The sequence below is a fragment of the Anolis sagrei genome, chromosome 10 (assembly GCF_037176765.1).
Source record: "Anolis sagrei isolate rAnoSag1 chromosome 10, rAnoSag1.mat, whole genome shotgun sequence".
Lineage (NCBI taxonomy): Eukaryota > Metazoa > Chordata > Lepidosauria > Squamata > Dactyloidae > Anolis > Anolis sagrei.
The window spans coordinates 20,648,006-20,671,961 of record NC_090030.1 but is presented as its reverse complement, the minus strand read 5'-3'; the positions used below and the strand labels follow the sequence as shown (position 1 = coordinate 20,671,961).

The window sequence follows — 23,956 nt, the reverse complement described above, 5'->3', positions numbered from 1 at the left end:
TGTGAGGCAGGTGGGATCGAGAGAAGGGCCTCCCCGGACGATCTCAAAGTCCTCGTGGGCTCATAGGCCGAGATGCGGTCAGACAGGTATTTTGGGCCAGAACCGTTTAGGGCTTTGTAGGCCAACACCAGCACCTTGAATTGGGCCCGGTAGCAAATTGGCAGCCAGTGGAGCTGGTACAACAAGGGCGTTGTATGCTCCCTGTGTCCCGCTCCTGTTAGTAACATGGCTGCTGCGCGCTGGACTAGCTGAAGCTTCCGGGCCGTCTTCAAGGGCAGCCCCACGTAGAGAGCGTTGCAGTAGTCAAGGCGGGATGTGACCAGAGCGTGTACTACCGTGGCCAAGTCACGGTATTATTATTTAAACCCAGCTTAATTCTCTCCACAGTAATCAGGGTTGGAGTTGATGGGAATTAGAGTCCAAGAAATTCTTCTAAGGAGGGGGTTCCTTATTGGAAAGTCTATTATTATTATTATGTTTATAATTATTATTATTATATTTATTATTATTATTATTATATTATTATTATTATTATTTAAACCCAGCTTAATTCTCTCCACAGTAATCAGGGTTGGAGTTGATGGAGAGTCCAAGAAATTCTTCTAAGGAGGGGGTTCCTTATGGGGGATTTCCCATTTGACAACAGGAACGCGCGCATGCGCAAACTCCTTTCCGGGAAGAGGGGCTTCATTCACTAAGAATTCTTTGCTCCGCCCACCTCCCCTCTGATTGGCTGGGCGGGTAGACAGGGGGCGTGGCTTGTGGAATAAAAATCTCCCTGCTGCTGAAGTTTTGGTCAGTTTGCAAACTTCTTTTTTTTTTAAGAAGGAAAATTGTTTCTTTGGAAGGAATTTCCAAGGCGGAGAAAAGGAATGATGGAGACCCGAGCTGAGAACCAGACAGGTCAGCAGATGGCTTACTATTATGATTAAAGTATTTTCTGTTTTCTACATATAACTATTATTATTTTTTATATTTTATTATATATATATATTATATTTATTTCATCATTATTATCGTTATTTGTTTGATTATATGCTAATATATTATAATATATCTATTACATATTTATAAATATATATACTCTAACTATATTATTACATTTATTTCATTATTATTATTATTTGCCATGAAAATGAACAAAATCAGGCTACCAGTATTAAAAAAACTCTAAAATTACAATAGCAATACAGCAGAGAGGAAACAACTAGGCATATCTTAACACCTCTCAACAAAATATTTTCCCAGGCTCAGCCAGGCCTTCAAATGCTAATGAAGGTGGTCAGTTGAAACATTCACACCTAGCTCCAGCAGAGAAGAACTCCTTGCCCCACCCCAGCCATTCCACAGATATATAAACCCATTGTCCTAATTGCAACAGACCTCACTACCTCTGAGGATGCTTGCCATAGATGCAGGCGAAACGTCAGGAGAAATGCCTCTAGAACATGGCCCTATAGCCCAAAAAAACCCACAAGAACCTAGTGATTCCAGCCATGAAAGCCTTCGACAATACATAATTTGTTTTATTATATGTTAACATATTATTATATATCTATTACATATTTATAAATATAATATAACTATATTATTATATTTATTTCATTATGATCATTGTTTCTTTTATATGTTAATATATTATTATATATCTTACATATTTATAAATATATATAATATAACTTATTATATTTATTTCATTATTATCATTATTTGTTTTATTATATATTTATATGTTATTATATTTTAGGTATTTATGTTATATGTTTTTTATTGATCTTGCTATGGTTTTATATTATATACTAATGTTTTTAATTGTATTTTATGGTATTGGGGCATTAAATTGTTGCCGACTGTAAACCGCCTTAAAAGGCGGTTATACAAATATAGTAAATAAATAAATAAATAAATAAATAAATAATATATTTATGAATATATATTTATTACATATTTATATATTATTCCCATATTTATATATTATTCTCATGCAAGGCGGTTATACAAATATAGAAAATTATTAAATAAATAATATATTTATGAATATATATTTATTACATATTTATATATTATTCTCATCATCTATTGCATATTGTATTTGTATATTTATTTTATTATAATATTTTATATATTTATATTGTTATTTTTATTATATTTTTTATATATATATTTATTATCATTAGTATTATATTTTATCATTATTTTGTATTGTTAAAATTATTATTATTATTATTATTATTTATTAATATTATTGCAAAAGGTGGCATAAGTTAAATATTTTGAGAATTCTGACTGCTGCAGCCTCTTCCAAAAGCACTCTCTATGGATGTGCTCCTCTATCCTCAAATCATCTTGAACCAAAGACTTAATTAATCTGTGTTTGCTGATGCCAAACGTTAATCCAAATTCCTTAAATCGAATTAAATTCCACCTGTTACATACAGAGACTTGGCAGCTGCTCTGTTGCGCTAATAACATTGAATTAACCACATTAGAACGTAAAAGAATTACACTTAGTGCCAATAGATATATGCAACCCTTGGGATTCCTACCCCTTACTCCCCACCAGCATTGATAATAATGGGATAGTAGTATATTGGGCTGTGGTGGTGCAGCAGATTAAATTGCTAAGCTGCTGAACTTGCTGACTAAAAGGTCTCTGGGTCGAATCTGGGGAGCAGGGTGAGCTCCCACTGTTAACCCCAGCTTCTGCCAATTCAGCAGTTCAAAAACATTAGGAAGATCTTCCTGACTGTGAGAGCCGTTCAGCAGTGGAACTCTCTGCCCTGGAGAGTTCCACTTTGGAAGCTTTTAAACAGAGGCTGGATGGCCATCTGTCAGGGGTGATTTGAATGCAATATTCCTGCTTCTTGGCAGGGGGTTGGACTGGATGGCCCACCAGGTCTCTACCAATTCTATGATTCTATGAAATGTGAGTACATTGATAAGTACTACTTTGGCAGGAAGGTAATGGCGCTCTATGCAGTCATGCCGGCCACATGACCTTGGAGGTGTCTACAGACAACGCCGGCAATTCGGTTTGGAAAGTGAGATGAGCACCAACCCCCAGAGTCGGACATGACTAGACTTAATGTCAGGGGAAAGATTTACCTTTACTAATCGTAGAGTTGTGTGTGTAGAACCAAATTATCTTTAGGTATTAAGTAATAATAAGTCTATGTATTACGCCTGGTCAATCCATGGTTCTAAATGGTTCTAAAGTACTTACAAAACTAAAGTTCTAGTGGTGAAAATTTCAGAACTCTAACAAAACTTTCAAAATTTAATTATTACTTCATTATTGGTGATTTTTATGATAGAATCAATTAGGAACTGCCATTTATAATGAAATTTTGAGAGTTTCGTTAGAGTTCTGGAATTTTCACCACCAGAACTTTAATTTCAGAACTCTAACAGAACTTTCAAAATTTAATTATTATTTCATTATTGGTGATTTTTATGATAGAACCAATTAGGAACTGCCATTTATAATGACATTTTGAGAGTTTTGTTAGAGTTCTGAAATTTTCACCACCAGAACTTTAGATTTGTAAGTACTTTAGAACCATTTAGAACCATGGATTGCCCAGGCCTACTATGTATCCCTAGGGAAGATTCACACCCAATGCCCATACAATTGGAGGAAAATAGTTTTGTGCGTCACAGTGGAAAACAATGCAGGTGCCCCCACATTTCAGCTCAAGGACATTTGTTTCCCACTCTGTTTTGTGGTTAGGTCACAATGGAAGGGTTTTTGGGGGGTTAGAATCGACGCACGATTTTAACTGTGATGGAATTGTAGTTTCCAAGACCACCCACCTTCTCTGCCAAAGTGACCTCACCAAACTATACATCCCAGGTCCCATAACATTGACTGGAGGCAGTGGAAGCAGCCAAGCTGTGTCTCCTCTGTCAGGTTTTGGGGTGAATGGGGCTCTTGAGAACACCCCAAAGGCCCACCTTGAACCTGGTGCCCAAGGGAGCTCCTCTGCATTGGTGTGTGCGTGTCCTAGCACACGCCTGTGTGCACGTGTGGGCCTCCGGAGGGGAAATGAGCACATCAAGGCCCCATTGTCTGAAGGCACATCCTCTCCCACACAATGTAGGAGGAGGAGGAGGGAGAAGCAAAAGGAACCCTTTGATCCCACTTGGAAGAAGGCCGTCCTCTCCATCAACCTCGAAATGGACTCCAACTCCCACAATTCCTAACAGTCGGTTTCCATGTTCATAAGGGACACTGCGTCCACCCTTGTAAATAAATAATAACAATAGTAATAATAATAGGAAATGAAATGTATAACCCAGGAACAAAAATCGCGTTACATACTGTTTTGTTGTTGTTGTTGTTATTTAATAATACAAAAGCACAGATCTATATGCTGGATTTCATTGTTGTTGTTATTATATTTGTTGTCATTGTTAGAACATGTAAAAAAATCAGTTGGTGAGTGTGTTCACTGAAAATGTAAAGCATGAAGCTGATTGGTTGAGCTACGCTTGACAGGCTAGCTGAGTCTGGGAGTTTTGGCCACAGTTACATATTTAGGCTGTTAGCTGTGCAGGAGCTTACAGAGACAAGATTTGCTTTTGGGCTACTGGAAGAAAAAGATCTTCCACCATGGACACATAAGGACCATTTGAATCTCTCTCACAAAGTGTGAGTCAATGCAACTGTTCACAATATATGCATTCCAAAGAGTAAACTTCTTGTTCTTTACTGATCATTTGTGTGGCATATCTTTTCTCTGGCAAGACAATGTGTGGGCTGGTAAAAACATGAACTATGCATAATTTTAATTCATCCAATAGTTATTAATATTATTATAATTCCGTCTCCGCAGGGCTGCCCCCAACTGACCTCCAGGACCTCCTGATGGAGTTCAACCAGGTGGTCCAGGACTTTGACAACGGGGCCCCTTCCCAGTACGGGCAACACTTGGCGGAGCTCAAGCAGCGGGTCTTGCCCAGCGCCTCCGACAGCGGCATCGAGGATTCAGAAAGTGAGTGGGGATGATGGGTCATCATATTTTATTTATTTATTTTATTTGGGGTTCTTGTACCCCACCCTTCTCACCCCGAAGGGGACCCAGGGCGGCTTACAGCTGCAAGGCGCACTTAGACGCCTGCTACACAAACAATCATCACAAAAAATATAACAGTACAAATTCCCACAATTCAACATTATCCAATAAAATCAGTAAAATGATAAAATCAGTAAAAACAATACAAACCTGGATCTTCCTCCTACCCATCAGTGTACAATTAACTCAAAGATCTGTTTTGGTTCCATTTCGACAATCCTGCCGATCTTACACATCTGATTGTCTTATTTGGTTGTCATTGTCTAATTGCCTGGTTGCCCAAAGGCCTGGTTCCACAGCCATGTCTTTACCCTCCTCCTGAAGGAGAGGAGGGTTGGTGCTGTTCTGATTTCCCCCGGGAGTGAATTCCACAGGTGGGGGGCCACCACTGAGAAGGCTCTGCTTCTCGTCCCCACCAGCCTCACTTGTGAGAGTGGTGGGGTCGAGAGCAGGGCCTCCCCAGATGATCTCAAACTCCGAGGTGGGACGTAGAGGGAGATACGTTCGGACAGATATCATATCTTTCATAGAGTTGGAAGAGACTGCATGGGCCATCTAGTTCAACTCCCTGCCATGCAGGGAAAGCGCCATTAGAGCCCTCCTGACAGATGAGCTTCCAGCTTCTGTTGAAAACCCCCCAAAGAAGGAGCTTCCGTCGGACTCTGAGGCAGAGAGTTCCACTGCTGAACAGCTAATGTTCAAATGGAATCTCCTTTCCTTTAATTTCAACCTATTGCTCTCTTACCATTTCTGCTCCTCTCTTGTATGGACTCTGTTGACATCATGCAAATCGGCAAATTGTGAATTTTGGAGGACAGGAAAGGGAATCAGTTCTGGTTTTCTGATTTCTGGCACTTGGAAAGCCCTTTCCACGGTTGTGGGCCCTATAGCTATGTCAACGTGCTTTCAAATCACCCCTAAAATTCACAGGGTTTTCCTTAAAGAAGACTATCTAAGGCAGTGTTTCTCAACCTGGGGGTCGGAATCCCTGGGGGAGGGTCATGAGGGTGTGTCAGAGGGGTCGCCAAAGACCATAAAAAACACAGTATTTTCTGCTGGTACGGGGTGGGGGGGGGGGGTTCTGTGTGAGAAGTTTGACCCAATTCTATTGTTGGTGAGGTTCAGAATGCTCTTTGATTGTAGGTGGACTATAAATCCCAGCAACTACAACTCCCAAATCTCAAGGTCTATTTCCCCCAAATTCCACCGGTGTTCACATTTGGGTACATTAAGTACTCGTGCCAAGTTTGGTCCAGATCTAGCATTATTTGAGTCCACAGTGCTCTCTGAGTGTAGGTGAACTACAACTCTAAAACTCAAAGTCAACCTGCATCAAACTCTTCCAGTATTTTCTGTTGGTCATGGGAGTTCTGTGTGCCATATTTGGTTCAGTGACATCGTTGGTGGAGTTCAGAATGCTCTTTGATTGTAGGTGAACTATAAATCCCAGCAACTACAACTCCCAAATGACAAAATCAGATCCCAACCCCACCAGTGTTCAAATTTGAGCGTATTGGGTATCTGTGCCAAATTTGGTCCAGTGAATGAAAATACATCCTGCATATCAGATATTTACATAACAGTAGGGAATAAGATCTTGTGCCTCTGAGTTTCTCGGCTACCAACAATAAGCCTTCCTTTGCTTCGTTTCCATAGGCGGCAGCAGCATATCCCCTGGCAGCAGCCTCAACACCAGCGAGGAAGACCTGAATGCTCCATCCGTGTTGACTCCAGCATCGTCAAACTCCAAAGGTAGAGCCGAGAATAGATTAATGGATGGATCAAAGGGTACATGGAAATGTCAAGGGATGGGTGAATGGGCATGAGGGAGTACCCAGATTCAGGGAGAGGGCTGGGCCTTTCCACCGTCATCCTGACTCTGTCATTTTGGAACATTTCTGTGGTTGCTATGATGGCTTTTCGTGTGCCAAAGCCTGCAAGAGGGTCAGAGCCACCATGAGTCTCCTTTATGGAGAGAAAAAGCGGGGTGTAAAGCAACATAATAATAATGACCTTAATAATGACCATGATCCTATTATTGTTACTGTTATTATATTGAGCCCCTGGTGACGCAGTGGGTTAAACCGCTGAGCTGCTAAACTTGTTGACAGAACGGTGACAGGTTCTAATCTGTGGAGTGGCATGAGCTTCCACTGTCAGTCCCAGCTTCTGCCAACCTAGCAGTTCAAAAACATGCAAATGTGAGTAGATCAATAGGTACCGCTCTGGCGGGAAGGTAACGACACTCCATGCAGTCATGCTGGCCACATGACTTTGGAGGTGTCTATGGACAACGCCGGCTCTTCGGGTTAGAAATGGAGATGAGCACCACATCCTAGAGTCGGACACGACTGGACTTAACGTCAGGGGAAAACCTTTACCCTTTACCTATTATTATTGGAGACATAACAAGATTACTACACAGAAAACAAGATCACTAAGCTGTGTTTTGTATTTGATCACAGGTCAGAGACTTCCCAAGTGTCTAGGACTGTGTGATATATTGTCGAAGGCTTTCATGGCCAGAATCACTGGGTTGTTGTAAGTTTTTTCGGGCTATATGGCCATGTTCTAGAGGCATTATCTCCTGACGTTTCGCCTGCATCTATGGCAAGCATCGTCAGAGGATCCTCTGGGGATGCTTGCCATAGATGCAGGCAAAACGTCAGGAGAAAATGTCTCTAAACCATGGCCATATAACCCAAAAAACCTTACAACAACCCTGTATGATGTATCGGTGAATAACGCATGCAGATCCCAGTAGGGTGGCCTTTTGCAGCTGACAAGTGGTAATTTTGCTCACTGCCAATTGTTCTTAAGTGCAGGCCAAGGTCTTTAGTCACTGTGCCGATCACCATTTGTGTTTATTGTTTATTTATTTATTTATGCCCTTTTTCTCCCTACAAAGGACACTCAAAGGACCTATGACACTATTCTATTATTATTATTATTATTATTATTATTATTATTATTATTGTGTCTCCTTTGTGGAGAGAAAAAATGGGGTATAAAGAATGGCCATCTGTTAGGGGCGCTTTGAATGTGGTTTTCCTGCTTCTTGGCAGAATGGGGTTGGACTGGATGGCCCACGAGGTCTCTTCCAACTCTAGGATTCTGTGATTCTTTTGCTTGAGGCATCCAAACTCCATCAATGTGAGCTGCTCATCTTTACTGACTTTAATCTTAAGGGGGGAATAGAGCCAAGACATCCTTCCAATGGGTAGTTGGATGACAACTCCCATTAGTCCAATAAGCAAAGCTGGGAGCTGTAGTCTAAGCACCCTTTGGAGAGACTCCTGATTTCCCATCTATTTCATGGTGGGTATTTTCATTCTCCTTGTGGCTGAAACCTTTGAGATTTTGGTTTAGGCTTTGTTATTCTGATGCAGGGAACTGACCGATTTGCCTCTTCCTCTCACAGCCCGACTTGGAGATACACATGAATTGGAGGCATTCATTGCCGATTTGGACCAGATTCTGGAAGGTGGGTACGATGCATTCCGGGATAGTGGTTGGGAGTCTGGTTTTGAAAAAAAGGGTTTTTAAAAATACTAAATATTGTTTTGTAGACAAAATATTATTTTGTGTAACTTATTTCAAATGGTGCATTAATATACATCCGGAGGCTTTCCAGAAGGGTCTTCATTTGGGGTCAGTAAAAAGGTCTTCTATGGGATTCAAGAGAGTCACAAAGGCAGAAGTCCTACAAATCAGGCTTGCAAAAATATAGCTTCAGAGAAGAGCTTCCTCGTGTTCAAGTGGAATCTCCTTTCTTGTAATTTGAAGCCATTGTTCCATTGACTTTCCCCCTTCTGTTTACATCAGTGTTTCTCAACATGAGGGTCGGAAGCCCTGGGGGGATTGCCAAAGACCATTAGAAAACATAGTGGGAAGTTTGGCTCAATTCTTTGTTGGTGGAGTTCAGAATGTGCTTTGATTGTAGGTGAACTATACATCCCAGCAACTACAACTCCCAAATGTCAAGGTCTATTTTCCCTAAACTCCACCAGTGTCCACATTTGGGCATATTGAGTATCCATGTCAAGTTTGGTCCAGATCTATCATTGTTTCAGTCCACAATGCTCTTTGGATGTAGGTGACCTACAACTCCCAAACTCAAGATCAATTTTCATCAGACCCTTCCAGTATTTTCTGTTGGTCACGGGAGTTCTGTGTTCCAAGTTTGGTTCAATTCCATCATTGGTAGAGTTCAGAATGCTCTTTGATTGTAGGTGAACTATAAATCCCAGTAGCGACAACTCCCAAAGCCAACGTCCATTTTCCCCAAACTCCACCAGTTTTCACATTTGGGCATATTAAGTATCCATGTCAAGTTTGGTCCATATCTATCATTGTTTGAGTCCACAGTGCTCTCTGGATGTAGTTGAACTACAACTCCCAAACTCAAGGTCAATGCCCACCAAACCCTTCCAGCATTTTCTGTAGGTCACAGGAGTTCTGTGTGCCAAGTTTGGTTCAATTCCATCATTGGTGGAGTTCAGAATGCTCTTTGGTTGTAGGTGAACTATAAATCCCAGCAACCACAACTCCCAAAGCCAAGGTCTATTCCCCCCAAACTTCACCAGTGTTCACATTTGGGCATATTAAGTATTCATGTCAAGTTTGGTCCAGATCTGTCATTGTTTGAGTCCACACTGCTCTCTGGATGTAGTTGAACTACAACTCCCAAACTCAAGGTCAATGCCCACCAAACCCTTCCAGCATTTTCTGTAGGTCACAGGAGTTCTGTGTGCCAAGTTTGGTTCAATTCCATCATTGGTGGAGTTCAGAATGCTCTTTGATTGTAGGTGAACTATACATCCCAGCAACTACAACTTCCAAATGTCAAGGTCTATTTTCCCCAAACTCCACCAGTGTCCACATTTGGGCATATTGAGTATCCATGTCAAGTTTGGTCGAGATATATCATTGTTTTTGTCCACGGTGGTGGAGTTCAGGATGCTTTTTGATTGTAGGAGAACTATAAATCCCAGCAACTACAACTCCCAAATGACAAAATCAACCCCCCAACCCCACCAGTATTCAAATCTGTATTGGGTATTTTATGGTTGGGGGTCACCACAACATAAGGATATGTATTAAAGGGTCACGGCATTAGGAAGATGATTTACATGGATATTTTTTGTCGTTCCTTTTGCAGAGATGTGAGGCTCCTTGCTGCGTATCTGGACTGAGATTTGCCCTGTTTGCCAAAACCGGGCCATTTGGGATTCTACCTTAACTGCACATCATGCCCTTTTCTGGACTGCCTTTTTGCCATCTGGTTCCTCATAAAGCTCAGAGGGGAAAGTACAGACAATTTGCAAGACGCAGAAGGAGACGCCCATTTGGGAAACCACTCTTTCCATCTGCGAAGACCATCCAAAACCAGGGGAAGCCGCCATTGCAAAGACTGCTGAGCTCTCTCTCCGTCTCGACCACAAACAGAATAACTCTTTCCCCAAATCTGCTGCATGTGTGGAAGCATGTGCTTTGTCATGCGGACATGGGGGTTCCATGTGTTGCTTCAGGGCAAGGAGGTACCTCTCCCTCCATGGCTCTTGCGCTCATGTAAATATTGTAAAATAAGATGGATGCATTTCTCCTTTTTTGTACTTTTTTTATATGGAGCTATTTAAATAAATTGAGCCTTGGCTGAGAATTTGACCCTGTGTGTTTCTAGCTTCGCCAGAAAGCATTGCCAGTGATTCTGCTTTCCGGTCAGCATTGGACTACAACTCCCAACGTCTCTCACCATGGCCTTTGTTGATGGGAGATGCACCATCCCTGCATTAACTCCCAAATGTGGTTTTAAGGCACATAAAGTTGGAAGGGCTTCCCAGAGGCCATCTAGTCTCACCCCATTCTGTTCAATGAATCATCTCCCAACAACCATCCCCAGCAGAGAGCTGTCCAGACATTGAGAGAAGGGGACTCCACCAGGCAATTGATTCCATTGCCAAACTCTCCTCCAATAATAATAATAATAATAATCCTTTATTTATACCCCGCTAACATCTCCCGAAGGACTCTGTGCGGCTTACAAGAGGCCGAGGCCCAACACATCAATAAAACACCAGCGTAACAAATACAACAATAAATAAACTCATAAAACAAGCAATAAACATTAAAACAATACCAATAAACATTAGACGACAACACCATGACACATTTAAAACTAAGGCCGGGCCAAATGCTGAACATGACAGGTGAGATGGATAGGTTTTTGGAGATAAGTGCGGTGTGCAGACAATCTTAATCTCTAGTAAATTGGGATATGATGCTAGGAGTTTCCTATTCTGGGAAGGCACACTGGAACAACCACGTCTTCAAGCTTTTCCTAAAGACTGCCAATGTTGGGGCTTGTCTGATACCCTTGGGGAGAGAGTTCCAGAGTCAGGGGGCCACCACAGAGAAGGCCCTGTCCCTCGTCCCCACCAATTGCGCTTGCGACGCAGGTGGGATCGTGAGCAGGGCCTCTCCAGATGATCGTGTGAGTTCATATAGGGAGATGCGGTCATTCCCAATAACAGTTTGGGAATGGAATGGAGTTGAAACAACATTTGCACTTGCAGCAGTGAAAGTGAACTGAGGATGAGAGGGAAGAGAAAGAAACCAGGACGTATTAAAAGGAAGCTGGGAAAGTGGGATGGCAGAGCGCGTCTGGGGTACCCAGGGTATGGAAAAAAGGGATAGAGTGGTTCTGGGCCTAGAAAAACACAACTCTTTTATGTGTCTGACCCGCCCTTGCATCCTTTTACTGTACCTCCTCCTCTGCCTCTCAGATCTCTCTCCTGAAGACTGCAGTGAAGTGGTGCAGGTGCTCAGGTGCAAGATTTGAGAGGCAGAGAAGGAGGGACAGCAATAGGAAAATTACCATATTGAAATCAAATCTGATGCTTTTAAAAATTGTATTTGGTGTGTATTGGAAGAGGGCTAGTCTTATACGGCGAGTATATCCCAAACTCTATATTTTAACTGGAAAAGTTGGGGTTGTCCTATACACCCAGTTGTCTTATATGCCGGAATATACGGTACTGCAACTCGCTCTATGTGGGGTTGCCTTTGAAGATGTTCAGAAGCTTCAAATGGTCCAACAAACAGCAGCAAGACTTCTAACTGGGGCGGCATACAGGGAGCACACAACCCCCCTGTTACGTCAGCTCCACTGCCTGCCAGTTTGCTACCGAGCACAATTCAAAGTGCTGGTTTTAGCCTATAAAGTCCTAAAGGGTTCCGGCCCAGCTTACCTGGGCCTTTATGAACCATCATGGAGGTTAAGATCTTCTGGGGAGGCCCTGCTCTTGCTCTCACCTCCATGGCAAGTGCGGTTGGTAGGGACAAGAGACAGGGCCTTCTCAGAGGTGGCACTCTGGAACTCTCTCCCAGTGAGATTAGATCAGTGCCCTCCCTCCTGGCCTTTAGAAAGAAAACATGTGGTTGTGGGACCAAACCTTTGGTCAGTAAAATAATGCAGTGCAAAGAATAATTAGGAAATATGTGTTGTTTATATCTTTTGTTTAATGGTTTTAATAGTTTTAATTTATAGTTATATGTTAGTGTTTAGTTATTATAATTTTTTTCTCTCTACATGTATGTTGGCATTGAAATTTTGCCATTAGTATGTTGTAAACTTCCTTGAGTCCCCGCCAGGGTGAGAAAAGTGGTATATAAATATAGTAAATGAATTAATTGGGATGGTCCTACCCATATTGGGGCAGCTGAAGGGTGTAGAAAAGTGAGCAAGAAGGTGATATTTGGAAGCATAGAATAGAACATTCATTTTGGGCTCTCCGTCAAGGCACTGCGCTGAAATGCAGGGCTTGGCTTGAGGTGAGCCACTTCCTCACCATCAGAATGAAGTCAGCTCACGAGAAAGGCCTCGTGAGAAGAGCAGTCGCTCAGCAACCACCAATATTGCAACCAACACTGGAAAAAAACCCCCAAATATAGGCAGGGCAGGCCCTCATTTGGTTGCAGCCCATGTGGCAAAATGCTGTGTGGGTGGCTGATGCAGAAGCACTGTGCAGGGGGTGCCACTGAGGTCATCTAGTCCAACCCGTTCCTCCCATGAAGGTCTCTTCACAAACCCTGTTGGAACATCTCCAATGAAGGAGAGACCATCATCGGTGTGCATTGGACCAGGATGCCAAACCATTCCGTTTCCAGCTCTGCAAACCCATTGAGCAAGCTGCACTCTCTCAGCCTCAGAGAAAAACTACAGGCAATCCCCTCTGAGTGACAAACACAGACAAGAAAACAATATTATTATTATCCTTATGTTTATTTAGGTGTGGATAATTGCCCAAAGCCAACTCTGAGGCATGTTAACTCCAAAGGAGTTGGCTTCTCGTTTTTGCTTCCTTTCCCTTAAATCTGCTGCCTCCAAATCCCTACCCTTTTGGGTCTCAAAATACATCTTGGCAACCTCATTTTGGGCCCTAAGCCATTGGGGATATGCCGGAAACTATGGCTACTGGGTGGACAACATGTGCTGATTGTTCCACATGGAACACCATGAATACCAATCCCAACCATCATCATCAACACCATCATCATCATCTCCAAGCTTTGTGGTTTTGGTCTCCTCGCTTGAATGTCTTTGTTTGCTGTCTGTTTCTCGGTTGCTGTTTTGCTCTGCTCTGCGACTCGTTGCATCAGGAAGGAAGTTCAAGGTTGGCGGTAGTTTCTGTTTCTTCTGCTGCTTTTCTTCCCTTTCAAAGCCAGAGTAACAATGAGGACTGAAAGTGACAATATTGTCACATTTCCCCAGGAATTTACAGCTGACTAGCCGTCCTCTGCCACGTGTTGCTGTGGCCCACATGAGAGTTCTGTGTGGGAGGTTTGGCCCAATTCTATCGTTGGTGGGGTTCAGAATGCTCTTTGATTGTAGGTGAACTATAAATCCCAGCAACTACAACTCCCAAATGTCAAGATTCTATTTTCCCCAAACTCCATCAGTGTTCACATTTGGGCATATTGAGTATTAATTCCAAGTTTGGTCCAGATCCATCATTGTTTGAGTCCACAGTGATCTCTGGATGTAGGTGAACTACAACTCCAAAACCAAAGTACACTGCCCACCAAACCCTTCCAGTATTTTCTGTTGGCCATGGGAGAACTGTGTGCCAAGTTTGTCTGTTTGTCAATTCCATCGTTGGTGGGGTTCAGAATGTTCTTTGATTGTAGGTGCACTATAAATCCCAGCAATTACAACTCTCAAATGACAAAATCATTTTTTTTTTTAGTGAAGGACATACATTGGGTTGTTAGGTGTATCGTGTCCAAATTTGGTGTCAATTCCCCCAGTAGTTTTTGAGTTCTGTGAATACCACAAACGAACATTGCATTTTTATTTATATAGATTACATTCTCTTTGATTGTGATACAAAGTAGCTCACAACATTGAAAAGGCCATTTAAAATCTTCAGAATGTAAATATGGGAATATAATTAAATGTACAAATTGGCTGTATGTCTGGAATGATGTCTTTTCTAATAACTGGAATCCAATTGGAGCAGAGGAAAGTGAGCTTTTTTGTCCTTTAGTGTCCTGTCTTTCAAATGTCTCTAGGTGGGATGTCTATGTGATGCTCCCTTTGAATGGAGACGGTTCCAAAACGCCTTCTTTTAGCTCACAAATGTCTCCCAAGTCCTTCTCCAAAGGGCAAAACAAAGTGAGTCGTGTTGCTTGTGGAGGATGACTTTCTCATCCGTGTCACTTGACTGAATCACTGCTCAAAATAGCTCTGATGCTGGGGCTGATGCAAAGGCAAAGGTTTATCTTGGAAGGCGTTTGGCAAGACCTTCCTTTTGAGGCTGAGGTTACGCCTTCTTGCCCAAGGTCCCTTTGTCTTGACCTGAGAGAGTGGTGTTATTGAGAAATCAGACTCCACCCCCACAATGTGAATTACATGACATATTTTTTGTGTGTGTCTGGAATAATTTGAGAAACTGCAAGTCGCTTCTGGTGTGAGAGAACTGGCTGTCTCTAAGGACAGCCAGTTCTTAGAGACAGTTGCTCAGGGGATGCCCAGAAGTTTTTATTTTTTACCATCATTGTGGGAAGCCTCTCTCATGTCCCCCCCCCCCCCATGGGGAGCTGGAGGTGACAGAGGGAGCTCAACCTGGTCTTCCCGGATTTGAACCGCTGACCTGTTGGCACAAGGGACTGTGGCACAGCTGGCTGGGAGTCAGATAGTCAGATGCATTTATTTGTTTATTATTTATTATTTTTACAGTATTTAAAAATACTGTAAAAATAATAAATATTTTTTTATTTGAAGTGGCAGCCAATAGTGAAAGGACCAAGGCAGAGATATCTCCAGCTAATCCCCTGTTTGGATATCAGCCAGCATGTCAATGACTTAAATCCAGACATAGTTTTCTAAGATTTACAGAGACACTCGCTGGAACACCTCAGCAAGCGAGAGTCCAAAAGTGGCAGGCTCAAACCCAGAACCTCAACCAATGGCTGATACTAAATGAGAAACTCCCCCCTGGACACACAGAGGACTGGGCGACTTGGAAGGTGCTGAACAGACTGCGCTCTGGCACCACAAGATGCAGAGCCAACCTTCAGAAATGGGGCTACAAAGTGGAATCCTTGACATGCAAGTGCGGAGAGGAGCAAACCACTGACCACCTGCTGCAATGCACCCTGAGCCCTGCCACATGCACAATGGAGGACCTTCTTGCAGCAACACCAGAGGCACTCCAAGTGGCCAGATACTGGTCAAAGGACATTTAATCAACTACCAAACTCACAAGTTGTGTATTTTCTCTGTTTGTTTGCTTTGTTCTGTTAGAAATGTAATATAATTGACTGGCTGCCCTGACACGAGAAATAAATAACAGTATTTATATACTGCTTTTCTCTCCCTTGGGGGACTCAAAGCAGTTTACACGTAGATAATGGCAAAAAATTCGATGCCTTATAATTACAATTGTAAAACCACACATAAATCATATTAAAAACAGTATATTACCAAATGTCAAAACAGTTATTAAAACTATAAAACAATCTAATCATTCGAGTTGCTGTTCCAGTCCTTGTCCTACTAAAAGCTGCATACATCTATTGTCCGAAGGCCTGGTCCCAGAACCATGATTTTATTTTGTTTCTAAAGGTCAGGAGCGAGGGAGCAGATCTTACCTCCTTTGGGAGTGTGTTCCATAGGCAGGGGGCCACAGCCGAGGAGGCCCTGCTCCTCGTCTCTGCCAGACGCATTTGCGCTGCTGACGGGAGCGAGAGCAGGGCCTCCCCAGATGATCTTAAATTGCAAGGTGGGACGTAGAGGCAGATGCGTTTGGACAAGTAAGCTGGGCCAGAACTGTATAGAGCTTTGTAGGTCAAAACCAGCACTTTGAATTGGGCTCGGAGATGGACCAGGAGCCAGTGGAGCTGGCATAACAGGGGGGTGGTATGCTCCCTGTATGCCGCTCCAGTTAGTATTAAGATCTAAGATCACTACTGACCAAAAGGTCATGAGTTCGAAGGCAGCCCGGGTTGGAGTGAGTTTCTGAACATTTGTGTAGCTTGCTGTCGACCCTTGCAGCTTGAAAGACAGTTGCATCTGTCAAGTAGGAAATTTAGGTACTGCTTACGTGGGGAGGCTAATTTAACTAATTTATGATGCCATAAAATCTCCAGCAAGGATTCAAAAGAATGAGGAAGTCCTCCATCAGTGTCACAAATGGATGGTGAAGCGACAGCTACCCAGGTCATGAGTTTGAAGCATGCCCGGGTTGGAGTGAGCTTCCAACCATTTGTGTAGCTTGCTGTCGACCCTTGCAGCTCGAAAGACAGTTGCATCTGTCAAGTAGGAAATTTAGGTACCGCTTACGCGGGGAAGTTAATTTAACTAATTTACGATGCCATAAGATCTCCAGCAGGCATGCAAAAGAATGAGGAAATACTCCATCGGTGTCACAAATGGACGGTGAAGCAACAGCTCCCCTGGTGGCCAGAATACCCTTATCAAAAACTGGAATGTTAAATAGCCTCTGAGTGTCTGTCTATATATGTTGTGTGTCTATGGCATTGAATGTTTGCCATGTATATGTACATGGGCTGAGAAGGGTGGAATATAAATACTCTAAATAAAATATAAATAATTAACCCATTAGGGGAGGTGAAATCACACAACAATTAGGTACATCTTCACTGGAGAATGAATGCAGTTTGACACTATTTTATACCGCCATGGCTCAGTGCTGGGAGTTGTAGTTTTGCAGGCCTTTGCTGTCAAATAGTGACTGCTACAACTTCCATCACTTGGTGCACAGCGGTTAAGAGTAGTGCCAAACTTTTGCAAGCTTCCTTTTGCCTTTTTGAGCAAACAGGTTCCCCTCTCTGTCCCAGAAAGGAGAAGAGAAATCATGGCTATTCAGGATGTATGCGCGCACGTGTGTGTGTTGTTGTTGCGCCTTCCTCTGCTTTCCTCCTTTCGCTTCGGGTCGGTTGTCACGCAGTGCCTTCGAAGGGGAAACCCACCCTGGAATCTCCAAACCTTCATTATGCAACCGAGAAAACAGGGCCCTGGGTGCATTTCCTTCTATGAGATCCATTTCCAGAAATCAGCACCAGCTGCTGGGGACTTCCAAGCCAAAAGAGAAGCCAGCGAATCCGTTCCGGGTTTCAGTCTGAACTTGTAAAGCACTGTCCAAGGTGGTGAACCTTGGGGTAAACAATGGAGGCTTCTCTCTGAGGCTGAGAGACAGGGATTTATTTAGCCAAGGTGCATCTACACCAAGCATGGGCAAACTTGGGCCCTCCAAAAGTTTTGGACTTCAACTCCCACAATTCCTAACAGCCCCAGGCCCCTTCCTTTTCCCCCTCAGCCGCTTAAGCGGCTGAGGGGGAAAAGGAAAGGGCCTGAGGCTGTTAGGAATTGTGGGAGTTGAAGTCCAAAACCCTTGGAGGACCCAAGTTTGCCCATGCCTGATCTACACTGTAGCTTTAATGCAGTTTGGAACCACTTTTGTCTCAATGTTTTGAAGTCTTAGGATGTATAGCTTGGCAAGGGAGCAGCAGAGAAAGGCTACAGCTCCCATCATTCAATCGTATGGACCCCTGGCAGCTAAAGCGTTGTCAAACTGCATTAATTCCACAGTGTGGATGCACTCGAGACTGATCTAGAGAAAGATATAACACTCTTGCAGCACTGTTTGTATATATATCGTTTTATAGCCTACTTCCAGCTTGTGTAAACACAGCAATGCTTTGCTCGCTCTGTGATGTGGTTATATTGTTATGAGAGCGTTTCCCTTCTTGCCTCCATATAAGTTTTATTGCAAAGTTACAAGGAATGGGGAAGGTTACTAGAATGAGTACAGATCACGGGCATTGTTGACATCTGACATCTTCGTCTTCTTCCATTGTTATGTAATACAGAAAAGGTTTCTGTGATGTTAAAACAAGAAAAAAGGGGGGAAATGGAAAATACTCATATTGTCAAAGGCTTTCATGGCTTTCCATGGGTTGTTGTGAGCTTTCCAAGCTGTCTGGCCATGTTCCTGAAGCATTCCCTCCTGACGTTTCACCCACATCTATGGCAGGCATCCTCAGAGGTTGTGAGGTCTGTTAGAAACTAGGAAAAATGAGGTCTATATATCTGTGGAATAATGTCCAGGGTGGGAGAAAGAACTCTTGTCTGTTGGAGGTAGGTGTGAATATTGCAATTAGCCACCTTGATTACTACTACTACTACTACTACTAATCATCATCATCATCCTCATCATCATCTTTGGTGTGTTAGAAACTGGGGAAAATGAGGTTTATATATCTTTGGAATAATGTCCAGGGTGGGAGAAAGAACTCTTGTCTGTTGGAGGTAGGTGTGAATATTGCAATTGGCCACCTTGATTAATAATAATAATAATAATCATCATCATCATCATCATCGGTCTGTTAGAAACTAGGAAAACCTCTGAGGATGCCTGCCATAGATGTGGGCGAAACATCAGGAGAGAATGCTTCTGGAACATGGCCAGCTGGAAAACTCACAACAACCCAGTGATTCCGGCTATGAAAGCCTTTGACAACGCATTTTTTCTTTTTTTCGATAGTAACCATAAACAATCATTGCTGCAGTTACCACGTATAAAAAGAGCAACAGAAATGTTTGTGATCATGTTGTTAAGTCCCAACAGAAAGTGGTACTTTAATTTTTAAGATGTGTTCATTCAATGTTCTTATTAATGTATTGTCGAAGGCTTCCAGGCTATCAAATGCTAATCAAGGTGGTCTGTTGAAACATTCACACCTAGCTCCAGCAGACAAGAGTCCTTTGTCCCACCCTGGTCTTTCCACAGATATATAAACCCATTTTCCTCGTTCCCACAGGCCTCACTACCTCTGAGGATGCTTGCCCTATAGATGCAGGCGAAACGTCAGGAGAGAATGCTTCTAGAACATGGCCATATAGCCCGAAAAAACCTACAACAACCCATTGTTCTTATTAATTCTCTCTCTTTTTGCTTTAGGACATGTCCACCACTTATTATTCTCAGGTTTTGTGGCATTCCAGGTTCAAGCCTGAGGCTTTTCTTTTTGAGTAACCTTCCAACAAAGCCAAATAGTGATGATAAAACATGCAAGAAAGAAAAATAGAGACCCATAGATTATAAAGACAAGTATCCCAAAGGGATGCAGAGCAAGCACTTAATTATTTGCTCAGTCCAGCAAAAATGAACCCTGGAAATCCCTTCTGTTCCCCATTGCTGCTGAACCATTGCTTTCCTATTTGGGCATTTCTTGCCAAAATGCAAACCGGATGGGTGGCAAGGCAAGACGCCAGGCATCATCATCATGAGACCAGGACTATTTTTAAAAAGGGTGCAAAGAAGGGAGCCTGTCTTTCATTTCCTCGAATGCAAAGACAGCAGAGGCTAGAGCAGAGGTTCTCAACCTTCCTAATGCCGCGACCCCTTAAGACAGTTCCTCATGTTGTGGTGACCCCCAACCAACAAATTATTTTCATGACAACTTTGCAACTGTAATTTTGCTACTGTTATGAAGCAGAATGTAAATATCTGAAATGCAGGATGTATTTTCATTCAGTGGACCAAATTTGGCAAAAATACTCGATACACCCAAATTTGAACACTGGTGGTGTTGGGTGGGGGGTTGATTTTGTCATTTGGGAGTTGTCGTTGCTGGGATTTATAGTTCACCTACAATCAAAGAGCATTCCAAACTCCACCAATGATGGAATTGAACCAAACTTGGCACGCAGAATTCCCATTACCAACAGAAAATACTGGAAGGGTGGGATGGGCATTGCTTTGAGTTTTGGAGTTGTAGTTCACCTACATCCAGAGAGCACTGTGGATTCAAACAATAATGAATCTGGACCAAATTTGACATGAAAATCAATATGCCCAAATGTGAATTCTGCTGGAGTTTGGGAGAAATAGACCTTGACATTGGGAGTTGTAGTTACTGGGATTTATAGTTCACCTACAATCAAAGAGCATCCTGAACCCCACCAAGGTTAGAATTGGGCCAAACTTCCCACACAGAACCCCCATGACTAACAGAAAATACTGTGTCTTTGGCGACCCCTCTGACACCCCCTCGCGACCCCTCCAGGAGTCCCGACCCCCAGGTTGAGAAACGCTGGGCTAGAGGTTTAGGGAAGTTTGGGGCTGGTTCCTCTTCTATCTCTGGTGCAGGCATGGGCAAACTTCGGCCCTCCGGGTGTTTTGGACTTCAACTCCCACAATTCCTAACAGCCTCAGGCCTTTTCCTTTCCCCCTCAGTCACTTAATACAATGGTGCCAGGCTAGATAAATGTATTGCATTGTAATATTATCTATATATATAAAAATGCTCTGTGCGTAATGAGTACTTTAAAAACAAAATAACCAATGAACAAAATCACACCAAATTTGGCAGCAAAACATCTCACAACACAAGGAGTGACCATCACTCAAAAAATATGATTGTGTCTAGGTTCTTGTGGTTTTTTTTTCGGGCTATAGGGCCATGTTCTAGAGGCATTTCTCCTGACGTTTCGCCTGCATCTATGGCAAGCATCCTCAGAGGTAGTGAGGTCTGTTGGAATTAGGACAATGGGTTTATATATCTGTGGAATGGCTGGGGTGGGACAAGGAGCTCTTTCCTGCTGGAGCTAGGTGTGAATGTTTCAACTGACAACCTTCATTAGCATTTGAAGGCCTGGCTGAGCCTGGGAAAATCCCCTGTTGAGAGGTGTTAATCTCCTGTTGAGAGGATGCTTGCCATAGATGCAGGCGAAACGTCAGGAGAAATGCCTCTAGAACATGGCCCTATAGCCCGAAAAACCCACAAGAACCTTATGATTGTGTCATTTGGGAGTTGTAGTTGCTGGGATTTATAGTTCACCTACAATCAAAGAGCATTCTGAACTCCATCAATGATGGAATTGAACCAAATTTGGCACACAGAACTTTCATGATAAACACAAAATACTGGAAGGGTTTGGTGGGCAGTGTCCTTTGGTTTTGGAGGTGTAGTTCACCTACATCCAGAGATCACTGTGGACTCATACAATGTTGGATCTGGACCAAACTCTGCACAAATACTGAATATGTCCAAATGTGAACACTGGTAGAGTTTGGGGAAAATAGAATCGTGACATTTGGGAGTTGTAGTTGCTGGGATTTATAGTACACCTACAATCAAAGAGCATTCTGAACCCCACAAATGATGGAATTGAACCAAGCTCGGCACACAGTTCTCCCATGACAAGCTGAAAATACTGGAAGGGTTTGGTGCGCAGTGTCCTTTGGTTTTGAAGGTGTAGTTCACCTACATCCAGAGATCACTGTGGACTCACACAATGATGGATCTGGACCAAACTCTACATGAATACTCAATATGTACAAATGTGAACACTGGTAGAGTTGGAGGAAAATAGAATCTTGACATTTGGGAGTTGTAGTTGCTGGGATTTATAGTTCACCTACAATCAAAGAGCATTCTGAACCCCACCAACGATCGAATTGAACCAAACTTGGCACACAGTTCTCCCATGAGCAACACAAAATACTGGAAGGATTTGGTGGGCAGGGTCCTTTGGTTTTGGAGGTGTAGTTCACCTACATCCAGAGTTCACTGTGGACACAAAGAATGATGGATCTGGACCAAACTCTACATGAATACTCAATATGTACAAATGTGAACACTGGTAGAGTTTGGGGAAAATAGAATCTTGACATTTGGGAGTTGTAGTTGCTGGGATTTATAGTACACCTACAATCAAAGAGTATTCTGAATCCCACCAACGATAGAATTGGGCCAGACCTCCCACACAGAACCCCCATGTGGGCCACAGCAACGCGTGGCAGGGGACAGCTAGTAACAAATAATAATAGCAAAATTAATAATAACAAGAACAACAATAATGAATGAGAGGTCAAAATTAAAACAGATTAATGACTCTCTTCCAGTCAATTTTAACCTATGGATTTCTTATTGAAAATTAGATCCCATAATTATGAATGATGAGAGGCAGCTCCATTGGGACATACAGGGTACCCGCATTGCCTTTTTGATTTTTTCCTGTAGTAACCTTTCATGTATTTCCTTGGAATGTAGCCCCACTGCACAGGATGTCCCCCCCCCCCCCCCCCCAATTATCATAATCTCCTCTCAGTGCCCCAGGAAAGCTCGGGATACACACAATGGGTTTGTATTGTCAAAGGGGAAAAATTGGGAAATGAGTGTGGGTCTGTGCCCCATCTTTCTCTCAGCAATGACCCCCACAATGAAAACAAACAAATGCAATGATAACATCAAACACGGGGAAGGGTGAGCATATCAACACTGTTCTTAACTAATTACAAAAGAAGACCATGGAGGAAACTCAGAACTGTAGAGCTGGAAGGCACTCCAGAGGTCATCTAGTCCGACCCAACTCTAGTCCAGGAATTTCTCATGATCATCAGTTTCAGGGGCTTCTTTGAAAACCAGCCACAAAGGCGTGAGTCATCTACACAAACAACACATCTGTGACCCTGAATAGTGATAAGAGCAGAGGATTAAATACTTGGGAAGCAATGCTGGTGAATGAGTCGTCATGATGCCCTTCCAGCCTGAGTTCATAAAAGATACCAGCAAACTGGTGATATCATCTTTCCTTCCTTGGAGAGAATGTCATCACTAAAGAAAATAAAAGGGTGGAGAAAATGGAGAAGAGAGACGTCACTGACTGCTTATTCATTGTCCCCTTCTGCATTTAGTTGGTCATGGTGAGCTTATGGGCCAAGTTTGGTTCAGATCCATTGTGGGTTGGGTTCACATTGCTCTCTGGATGTGGTTGAACTATATCTTCCAACATCCAAGGTCATTCCCTCTGAAATTTGTGGATACTGGGAGAACCTATTTGGGTTTCGGTATCCATGGAGGATAGCCGAGGCATGGATTATGGGATTGGAGTTGTGCTGCCTGCATGGGAATTAGGGTGTGAGAAATATACTTATAATATTTATAATGTTACTAGCTGTCCCCTGCCACACGTTGCTGTGGCCCAGTCTGTTGATCTGGAAAATAAAGTAATGAGAAAGTGTTGGTTTCTAATAGATGTAATTTCTTGATGCTTGTGGGTAAACAGTATTTCTTGCTGTTTCGTTATCAGTGTTGGAAAGTGTCTGGTTTGCCCACCCTGGAACATGCAAGATATCATTGTCCTTCTTTAAGGGTCCCTTTCAAATCTATGATACTATATCTCTCTGTGTGTGAATCATATCTATCTATCTATCTATCTATCTATCAATCAATCAATCAGCTACCTATCTATATCTATGGCTGGATGGCTCTTTGTCAGGAGAGGGCTTTGATTACGTTTTCTTGCCCTGATGAAGGGAGTTGGACTGGATGGCCTTAAGTATTTTCTG

The 23,956-nt window shown here is 42.8% G+C and overlaps 1 protein-coding gene across 1 annotated transcript; it reads left to right on the top strand.

Moving 5' to 3' along the window:
* The first annotated feature begins 792 nt into the window (after positions 1 to 792).
* On the top strand, positions 793 to 10,737 carry LOC132777429 (regulator of cell cycle RGCC-like). The gene is made up of 5 exons (XM_067471598.1): positions 793 to 903; positions 4,836 to 4,994; positions 6,732 to 6,827; positions 8,497 to 8,559; positions 10,237 to 10,737. The coding sequence occupies exons 1-5, from the start codon at positions 873 to 875 to the stop codon at positions 10,242 to 10,244; spliced, it is 357 nt and encodes a 118-aa protein (XP_067327699.1). The 5' UTR covers positions 793 to 872; the 3' UTR covers positions 10,245 to 10,737.
* The last annotated feature ends 13,219 nt before the right edge of the window (positions 10,738 to 23,956 follow it).